This window comes from Platichthys flesus, chromosome 10 (assembly GCF_949316205.1).
Source record: "Platichthys flesus chromosome 10, fPlaFle2.1, whole genome shotgun sequence".
In the NCBI taxonomy this organism is placed as follows: domain Eukaryota; kingdom Metazoa; phylum Chordata; class Actinopteri; order Pleuronectiformes; family Pleuronectidae; genus Platichthys; species Platichthys flesus.
In genome coordinates, this window is record NC_084954.1 from 4,043,211 (window position 1) to 4,053,836 (window position 10,626).

Sequence of the window (10,626 nt, forward strand, 5' to 3'; positions counted from 1 at the left end):
TCAGTTGTACTTGTGATTAAAACCCCCTCAGCTGGATCATCTCAGACGGATTCATGTCTCCAGTCCGGCCTTGTGAAGAATGAGAGTTGAACAACTTGCTCCGTGTCACAAAATGTAGACGTGGACTCGGGCAAACACAGGCCCAGCGAACAATAAGTGTGTGGACCAAGACAACTGAGTCCAGCGAGTGTTTGCATTTGAAGTGTGTGTGTGACCAGGACAACCGGGCTCTCCACGTGGGCTGATCTGCGTCAGAGGCCGCGACATCCTGGCGTGCAAAAATAAACATCATCTCTCCTTTGACGTAATTAATGTTTGATTTATGGTTAATGTTACACAGAAGGGCATTCCAGACACACCTCCACTTATCAGCGCTGGGCTCTCAGCTCCGAGGAGTTTGTTTGACTTCAGCTCAGCGAAGGTGCTTGAGTCGCACAAACAGGATTCAGGGGGTTATTGTTTCCTCTATGTGTTCAACAGATTCTCCTCCTGACACTCGTTTGGCTGTTTGCCCAAAAGAGACTGCAACACATTCCAGTTGTCTAATGAGCACATGCCTCCGTGTGCAGGTTTCCTCACTGTGGACACACAGTGGGGCAGGGGGTGGGGGGTGGGGGGGGTCCAGGGGTCTGCAGCACTGAGGAGAACTCACTCCCATCACATGGAAGATCCGTAACTGGGTTTCATCCACAATAAAGGTTTATCTGATGTCATACGATCCTCTGAGACAAATTCTAACTTGCTGACAGAAATGTAATCTCAAGTCCTGCAAGTACACTGCAGAATAATGTTTATATAATCTCACTCATGGAGTTTTATGGCTGAAACGTCTTTGATATGTGACAAATATGAATCCCCATAATATGCCAGATTGTTTTCAACAAGATTTGTGAATTATTCATGAAACTGTTGAAAAATGACCTTTCTCACTGTGTTCTGCCTCAATGGGTTCTTCTCTGACCTTTATCACATCCTGTCAGCAAGTTTCACGGTGGTCTGTCCAGCAGTTTTTGCAAAGTCCTGCTAACCAGCAGACAGACAGATAAAGTTAATATGGTTTATCTGCACAAAACTAATATCGGCATCATAGCAGATCAGCTTGGCCATTTATAAAAGTTTACCTCTTGACGAATGCAGAAGAGATTCATGCATGAAGGTTTTTATACAGATTCCTTGAGGAAGATCATCTATCCCGTCTTTTTCCTGTTGCATTTTGGAGGCCAAATAGAGGAAACCTGCAGGAATTCACAGTATTCAACTGAAGTTAAGATATGAGCTTTTAACTTGAGTAACTTACAAGTTAAAAGTTGATATTTTCAGACCTAGAAAGGAGAAAAGTTTATAGTGATGACTTAGCTGTAGAAATAACAAAAGGCCTTTTTCACAGCAGACACTTTTACTTGTTCTTACTTGCTCGATTCAAGTGACCCAGCGAGACATGACTGTGTAACTGTGAGTCACCCATCAAATGTGGTTCCTGGTTCATGGGTCATAATAAAGTTGAACCGCCTCCTTTTTATATGTCCTGGTGGTGACGTCAGTGATGATGATGTAAACATCAACTTTAAAGATCTAATTATTTTAATCACTGTTGTTTTTTAACTTTAAGGTGACACATCCTTCTTTCAGGAGAGTTAATTAAAAGACAAAGTGTGAACCAGTGGAGGTTGAGAGTCAACATTTATTTATACAGCTCATTAAAAACAATAGAAGTTGAGCCAAAGTGATATTTATGACAAATTAAGGCAACACCAGCATGTACATAAAAGACCCACAAGATAACTTAAACCTACTACATATATGAAAAATACACGAGAGGACGCTGGAGTCCATGAACATCGTCTCCTTTGCTTTCTCACGCAAGAACCAGGAACCAGGAAAAGAAAGAATTAATAAATAAGCTGTGCAGGAGGCAGGAGTCTCAGTAACAATCCTCTTCCATGCTCCACAGCCCCCGGATTCTCATCCAGCAGGTTCAATATGTGCACTTTGCAGGAATTAACATGAACAAAGACGTTGACAGTTTTTCATCAAAATGGGATAAAAAAAGAAAGAAGCTGCGCGGCCGGAGGCTGTTTCCTGCAGGATGTGGATTCTTCTCGAGCTGAAAATGACGGAGAATGAATTTGTGTGTGGAGTAAAAAAAAAACGGTTCCAGGAAACATGAGTCGTCACCAAATAAAACTCAGTCACCACGAAGAAGGAGTCACTGCACCCTCGTGTGATTATGGGAGGAAAGTGCAGGAGTGCCTGGGTCGCCCACTCAAATGTTGAGCAAGGTGTGTGTGTGTGTTTGGGTGTGTGTGTTTGGGTGTGTGTGTTTGGGTGTGAACAGTGTGACACATTTAGTTGAGGGGGGAAACGCATCTCATCTCATCGTTTATAACCTGAACAGGCAGGAACAGGCAGAGCTCAGTCACTGGAAGACATGGAGGCAGACAAGAACAACACGGTTCTCAGAGAAGGATTCCTGGTGAAGAGGGTGAGAGATTCTCCTGAAGCACATACAGATAACAAGGCTGTAAAATATAGATTTTACTGAGCCTGTGCGGCAAAGAGTTAGAGATGTGTTTGGCTTCTTCAGGTTCTGAGATAAAGTCAAAGAAGTCTTTAACGTAGGTTCCTGTTTACACTGTGATCAAGACAAGATAAAGATTGTATAACTGTTCTATCTTCTCCAATTCCAGGGTCATATTGTGCCCAACTGGAAGGCTCGCTGGTTTGTGCTGAAGCCAGACAAGCTGCTGTATTATAAATACGAAGGAGGCAGGAGAGACTCGTGCCAGCGAGGGAAGATCCCGCTGAAGGACTGTGTGCTGACTTGTCCTTTTCTGGAATATGAAAATCGTCCGGTGAGTTTTTATCAGATTCAAACACCCAAAGATTAGAAAAAGTTTCCAGATATTCTGTGAGAACCTATTTTTGAAATCACCTATTTAATTCTATGGATTCAAATTAATTTGTTAAGTTTTTGGTATTCAAACACTTGAATATGGTTATTTACAGATGTCTCTTCCTTAATAGAATCAAGAGACAAACCCTAAGGAGGATATAGTTATAATATACATGATATAATATAGAGCATACAGGAGGAAGACAGATTTGACCTGAAGTTATAGATTGAACTCAGCACTCAGTGTTTCCCTGTGTTTATGTTTTAATTGGTGGAAACCACACTGGAGGAGAGGCCTGACTCGAGGAGACAGGAAGTGGCCTCAGGTTAATGTTCTGTCAGGACCTGAGTTCATACATCTTCCAACTTTGGAGAACAATTTGTTCCCCATAAAATAAATTATTGGATTTATTGGATCCAACAGCAGTAAATAGAAACTGAAATAAGCACAAGTCAGGCTCAGCACATTCAAAGTACCTTATATAGTCACTACTGTTCACCAGAGAAAATTTCCTCTCATGTTGTGTTTTGATCCATAAAAATTATTTTCTCAAAAGGAAATTGACTCTGTGATGAATATTCTAAAATCTAGATTCAAAATAATTTTTGATTAAACGTTAAAAAACTAAATTTTACCCCGAAAAATACATAATGTGGAAAAGTGTGAGTTGAAAATGTATTTTTTTTACACATGGACAAAAGAGAAACAAGCCAACAAGGGGTTAGGTGAATATGAATCTGTATAAAATATGCTTTTCAACAGCTGGTGTTGAAGCTCCAGACAGCGAACGGGGGGGCTCATTTCCTGGAGGCCTGTTCCCGAGAGGAGCGAGACGAGTGGGCCGCTGACATCACGGCCGCCGGCCTCGAGCTGAGCCCTTCTGACGGAGGGAAGGTGACGAACCAGCAGGAGCCTGCTTCTCCACGGCTACACAACATAGACCTCAGGTGAACCCCTCCCACTGGTCTGAGGTGTTCCCACTGCCTCAACACGTGTGACCAGACTCAAACCTCCAGACACTTCAATCCTGCTTCTTCTTCTCCTCTCTCTTGAAGTAAAGTGCTGGACTCCATGTACGACGTCCACAGTGGAATCAAGATGAGCAGCCACATGGAGCAGGGCAGCACCTACAGCAACTGCTTCTCAGGTGACACATGGTGACACTTTCTACAGCTCAGTTAGAATCTCATAGGTTTTTTTTTACTGTTGTTTGGTTTGTCTTCTAACTAGGCTCAATACTGTGTTTAACTGTGTTTAATATTATTTATTATGATTTAAAAAAAATGCCATGTTTGCTTATATGTACAGTATAAATGCTTTGCTAGTGTGTATAATGTCCATATATTTCCATTTCCATTAATATTACAGCTACTTTGACAGTTTGTCTCCTCACTTCAATGAATAAAATGAGTTGAACTGTTCCCTGTATTTAATTTGATGGTGATTATATAAAGACATTAAGTATAAATACTTCCTCTGTCTGTGGATTTACAGGGTTAACATCTGAATTTCTCTCTTTATTTTATTTTCTTTTAAGTTCTGCTATTTCTAGTTTCTATAGTTTAATTCATGCAAATATGTTTATTTATACCTTCTATTTATTTAAATGTCCAAAACAATGATACTGCATATTTCCATCTATTTGCTGTATTTCTTTGTGAGCCTTGTGTCTGGTTCCCTATCACAACACAACGTGAACATGTATGAATGTGTGATGTGCCGGCAGGTTCAGCCGTGGTGGACTGGCTGGTGTTCATTCAGCTGGCTGGGACCCGTGTGGACGCCGTGACGCTGGCCTCGGCCCTGCAGGAGGAGGGTTACCTGCGGCCGGTGGGAATAAAGAGCGTGGAGGCCCTCCGCACCGCCGGCCTCACCCAGCAGTTCATGGACGACTCCACTGCGCTGTACGGCTTTGTGAGTACCACTCAGTTTGACCCCTGACCCTTGACTCCTCTGTATTGGATGCATTCCTTGCTCTAACGTGCAGAGGCCGATTCTACTGGTTTACGTCTGGTTTGTGTCTGATCCCAGTCCGACAGCTTGAAGAAGCGAGGCAGCGTGAAGGCCGAGACGTCTGCAGTCGAGCTGAGTGGGAAAGTGGTAAAGAGAGGATATCTGCTCAAACAGGTAACACACACTCCATCAGCTTTGTGGTAACATGCCAGAAGTCCTAATTAATACAAGTGTGGAGTTATAACTAATTCATTGTTTAGTGAGGCTTAATAAATCAGTTAAAAACCATTAATAACAACAGCATTCAGGTTGCTTTGAAAGAGTAAAAGCACATTTTAAAAAAATGATATATTAAATGAGTTGGTAATGATGCATTACAAGGTGAGAAACCTTTTTTTTAGTCAATGGATAAATAACTGGATTATTATCATGAATAAACTATAAACTCAGGCTTATACCTGATCTATGAAGTATTAGTTTATGTTTTAATATATGCCAAAAAACTAAATATTTATTATTGGAACATGGGAGCATAACTGTGAAGCGTTGTGATGTGTTTCTATTTCTTGACTTTGTGTTGGAATGAATTAGTCAAATTAAAACGTTGATAATCTTCAGGGTCACCGAAGGAAGAACTGGAAGGTGCGAATGTTTGTGCTGCGTTCAGAACCAGCGTTCCTTCACTACTATGACCCCACCAAGGTGAGTTTACAGACCATAATATGAGGGACCAGCATCAGGCAGAAGATCATAAGTTAATATATTAGATGGTTATTTATTTGGTCTGTGGTTAAAACTTAGAAAGGTGCCTTTTATTTACAGAAAAAACTGTTTTTAGTTCAAACAATCTAGTTGTTATAATTGTCTGTGTTTCAGGTCAGTGATGTCATTACTCTTAATACCCATAATATTTATAATATGAGTAATAATGCTTCGGTCTGATCCTCTTCCTGTCTTGTGTCACATGTCAGGATGAGCTCAGCCCCGCCGGAGGCTTCTCTCTGCGCAGCTGCCTGGTGTCGTCTCTGAACGATAACGGAGTTCCCTCAGGTGAGTGAACCTGAACGTGTTAGAACTCACATGTTGAGGTTTTGTTGTGGCGACAATGACAAAATTAACAATAGTACAAGAAGGATAAACTCTACTTTCCACTTTCTACCAAATCCACTTTCTAGCTTTTGAAACACGACATGTTGATTAATCGGATTCTGTCCTTTTCTTTCCTTCTGTGCAGGTGTGAGCGGAAACATTCAAGGAAACCTGTTTAAAATCATCACTCAGGGCGAAACACATTACTTCATCCAGGCTCCGACCAATCAGGAGAAGATGGACTGGATAGACGCCATCAGGCAGCAGACGTAGACTTCAGCCTTTCAACATTTCAACATTTCAACCAGACTTTCATCTGTTCTGAAGAAAACTGAAATTACACATTCCATGAATGTACTGTAGCGCCAAACTGGGACCGAGATTTTAAATGACATCACACGTCTGTGGATCTAATCTCCTCCCAAACAAATTAGAAATTAAATAAACAGATTATCCTATATTTAAAACTTTGTACAAGAAAAAAATGTAATTAAAAGTCAAACAAGTGTAGCAATTTTTTTGTGATTTAACTTAAAAGTTTTCATGTGTTTTCATATGTATTACAAATTTAAAAAAATATATTATTTCTCCATGTTGATTTTTTAATAAATCACACCATTGGTGTAAAGTACATTTACTGGTCCAGTTTAACACTTATTTTGTAAAGCACGTGAGTATAATTCAATAAATTCCATTATCTTATCACTGAAATTAATAGTTTCATACTCTGGCTGGTACATATATGTCTGTTTGATTGAATTCTCTCTGGTATCAAACAGATGTTAAAAGTCTTAGATGCTACTTGGTAAACTCTGCAGAAAACCCAGCTGGAGTATTTTTAAATGGTTTTATGTGGAACGTTCACTTCACTGAGGATCTGATGACAAGAGGACGTACATGTCGAGACAGGAAAAGCCTGAGGAGACGTTTTTCACTGTGTTTTCCACTCCCTGCAATCACAGAGAGACACTCCCAGTCAGCACGATGAGTCCGACCCTTATCTGAGTGACTCAGGTGTTCCAGTGAGATCACGAGTGACACAACACCTGACATGAAGAATGAGGCCTGTGGGTTTTGGGGTAAATCGAATCAGACGTTACGTGACCACAGAGTGAAAAACAAACCAAAACAAAGATAACAACAAAAGTGATTTATTGCAGTGAAGTAAAGTAAATTTCTAAAGTTCCCATAAAAAGTGCTGGAGGTGAAAGAAAGTTACAGAAACCAGGGGGAGTCAGTAGCTTGTGAGTAAATCCTTTAAGTGAATTGAAGTTAATGGTACAACAACAGAAAGTGGGACTAATCCTTCCAGCTCTGTGTGGAATCTGGAAACAAACACACTCGCCGACATGTTACCGCACCGAGTCGGCCACAGCTGGTTCCAGCAACATTCATCTTCATGCAGGCGCTCGCAAACGTACGTGCTCTCGAAGGTTAGCTCCGGAGAAATTAAAGACACGCGTCTGAAATCTTGTTTCAGTGCACAAAGACCGACGCATCAGGTTTGTGCAAATGTCCATCGAATGGGGGGGGGAATATTGTCGCTTAAATCTCATTGTTTAAGACTTAATTCAATTCAAATCACATTCAGTTGGTTGAGTGTTACATTCTGACTCTGTCTATCAAGTCCTCAAACAGGTGATCTAGTGAAGGCACTTTGTCTTAGCACGTTATTACGAAGCAGGGGTATAAACTATTTGTCTGGAAACACAACAGCACCATCGTGGGTCAATCTATTCACTCAGGAGGTGGCGCTAGTCCTAATCTTATAAACGCAGCCCTGGGACGTCCTCATGTTGTTTGTCTGGGAGCGCGATGCTGCTGCTAGGCCACCTTGGTGAGCTGTAGATCGCCAAGGACTCGCAAGGAGGTGAGGGAGGCGAGCGGGGAGAGCCGGTGGGTGAAGCCACACAGAGGCTGCCCGTCCACCAGGATCCGGAACTGCTGGTGCTCACAAACGATCTCCATCTAAAAGTGAAAAGGGAAAGTTCAGGAGGCTACGTTTGTTTGTTTGTAAGCAAGATTACACAACAACAACTCGAAAGGTCTCTGTGAGACTTGGTAGAAGGATGTGGTTTGGGTCAGGTACAACCCGTTCCACTGAGGGACATTATAGATCTAGATTTAAAGCTGATGGGTCAACAAGTCACGTCCCACTCATACTTAATAAGTTTGGATTACGGGGATTGCCAAAACATATTTGCACAATTAAAAGGAGCCCTGTGAAGTTTCCGGCCACTGTCGGCACTACAGAGACGTGTTTGAATGACTGGATCCCGGTTTTGTTTTCACCTCAACTTCTTTCTTGACTCAAACCACATCCTTCCTCCAAGTTTTGTGACAATCTGTTCTGTAGGTTTTTGTGTAATCCTGATAACCAACATACAAATGCAGGAACAAATAAGAAATTTAACAGCTTAAAAAACAAGTTTGGCTGTCAAGCAGAAGATACACTTTAAGTTTCTTTTTGTTAGAGGCATTAAAATCTGACAGTGTCAACGCCACCTCTCAGATCTCACTCATTACAAAAGACCTGCACTGATAACCACTGGAGCAATAACAGGAAAACCAGGAAACATTTCAACATTTGTCTGGTTGAGATGTTGACACAAGGAGTTGAAGTTTATCCCACTGTCCTCTCTGAGAGATGAAGTTACCTTGAAGGGTTCTCCAGGTGCAAAGGGAAAGAAGGACATGGTGTTCTCAGACGGACCCCACTTTCCCGCCAGTCGGGCGTTGCGTTGGACGGCCCTGTCCACGAAGTTGACCTTCAACTGCAGACCCACGTCGGCCTCCGTGTCCTCGTCCTGAGGTTGACTGGACAGAGACACCTCGATGCTGAGGAGACGCACACAGATCAGGGACACCGAGGAAATATCACGACGTAAAACAAGACAAAAAGAAAAGTTTATGTGTCTTCATCTTACTTTCTTTCTTATGTGAAGTTTATATTTGTATTATTCATATTTTCCTTCATCTTCAGTCTTGAACTGTTCTTCTCTTGCATATAGTTTCATTTCATCATTGCACTTCTTCTCCTTTTTAAGCCAAACTCCCGTTTCTTTCCTTTCTTCTTTCCAGATGTTGATAACATGCTATATAAATAAATCTGACTTGACGTCTCTGCAGCCAAAAAGAAGTCCTTTCACATAAAAAAGTTTATTTTCGCATCTTAATTATGATGTTTTTTGGGAGATAATTCATGACTAAATGGATAAACAGCCCGAAGTTATTTTCGACCAAAGAATTTCCAGAGTGACTTTGAGATTTCATGGGATTTGAATCTTTCCCACGAACATGCACTGACTAATCTATACTCAGGAAATTCAGTGACGTTAGTACTCAGATATTTCCCCAAAGCAGAGAGTGGCTGGCGGTTGGTACATCCCCCAAACACACACTACTACACTTTGATATTCAGCTCTACTATCATCAACATCCTATAACTTCGGTTCTGCAACAGGCTTTATCAGTAATGCATATTTCTCTTTTTTATAGTGGAATGACAACATGTATGTGTGTTTGTCTGTGTGTCTGTGTGTGTGCACTTACATCTTGGGTTTTTTGTCAATAATTCCCATAACAACCAGTTTCATTGAAGGCCGCATGCCTCCCTTTATCTCTCCGGTGAACTCGCCCTGCACGACAATAGAGAGGTTCACGGTCACACAGGATGAGGCCCGAGCCGCTGAGCAGCACCAGGCACTTCAACACAGGAGGATGCAACTGCAGCTCCATCATCATGCAACAATAGCTACACTGATCCTGAACAATGAGTGACTCAGCTGCACAAAGTGAACCTCCGGAGGGTTGTCTCCCCACGCTGAGCCGCTGGTGTAACTGGATGAAATCCTAATTTATGCATAGAGATAGAATAAATTGAATGCACACAGGGTAAAGCAAAGAAAAGGAAGCTATACGTACATTTTCTTTCTTGTCCTTTTCTTCCATTCCACTCAGAGGTGATGCGCTGTGGAGGTTCGGGAGCTGTGATGATGATGAGGATGATGAAGAGGATGGTGAAAACGGCAAACCCCGCCTGCGTTGTCATGGAGACAGCCGGTTTGGCAGAGATGATGCTGGGAGACGAGGAAGAAAGAAAGAAAGAAAGAGAGAGAGAGAGAAAGAAAGGAGGGGAGGTAGAGATGAGGGGTGTGATTCACAGTCTGAAGAGACACATTCTCCCTTTATCATTTGGAAAAAAAGATTATTTTAACTGATATGTGACAGTGATGCATTTGTTGCAGCTTCCTCTCATTGTCTCCTTACCTGCAGGGTGTGTTTGTGTGTGTGTGTGTGTGTGTGTGTGTGTGTGCGTGTGTGTGTGTGTGTGTTTCAGATTGGTTATTTGACACATGTTCACTCCAGATCATAGGGATTTTTTAGGGACCATTATTAAATTTCCCTTAGGGATCATCAATAAATTCCCATTTGAACAGAAGGTAAATGCATTGCTTTCAATAGCTTCCGTGTCATGTGACCCACTGACTGCAAACCGATGTATTTCTACCCTCAACAAACAGGACACACCTTTTTTCATTAACTAGATTTAGATAACTCTCATACTTTATCAGATATTATTGTTACTCTATAAAAATGGGATGCACTATTTATCTTTTTATTTTATTTAACTCGTTAGATATATAATTATTAATTAGCTACACAAAGTGGACATGCCTCTTTCTAGTAG

At 41.5% G+C, this 10,626-nt stretch overlaps 2 protein-coding genes across 2 annotated transcripts; one reads left to right on the top strand and one right to left on the bottom strand.

Moving 5' to 3' along the window:
• Positions 1-2,341: 2,341 nt before the first annotated feature.
• On the top strand, positions 2,342-6,522 carry plek2 (pleckstrin 2). Its single transcript, XM_062396587.1, has 9 exons — positions 2,342-2,482; positions 2,688-2,852; positions 3,657-3,841; positions 3,950-4,041; positions 4,621-4,808; positions 4,926-5,021; positions 5,466-5,549; positions 5,819-5,897; positions 6,082-6,522. The coding sequence occupies exons 1-9, from the start codon at positions 2,429-2,431 to the stop codon at positions 6,207-6,209; spliced, it is 1,071 nt and encodes a 356-aa protein (XP_062252571.1). The 5' UTR covers positions 2,342-2,428; the 3' UTR covers positions 6,210-6,522.
• Positions 6,523-7,066: 544 nt separating this feature from the next.
• Positions 7,067-9,961, bottom strand: si:ch211-10a23.2 (Galectin-related protein A-like). Its single transcript, XM_062397509.1, has 4 exons — positions 9,861-9,961; positions 9,489-9,574; positions 8,594-8,774; positions 7,067-7,904 (listed from the first exon to the last, which is right to left on the bottom strand). Exons 1-4 carry the CDS (start codon positions 9,885-9,887, stop codon positions 7,761-7,763), a joined length of 438 nt encoding a protein of 145 aa, XP_062253493.1. The 5' UTR covers positions 9,888-9,961; the 3' UTR covers positions 7,067-7,760.
• Between the last annotated feature and the right edge of the window lie 665 nt (positions 9,962-10,626).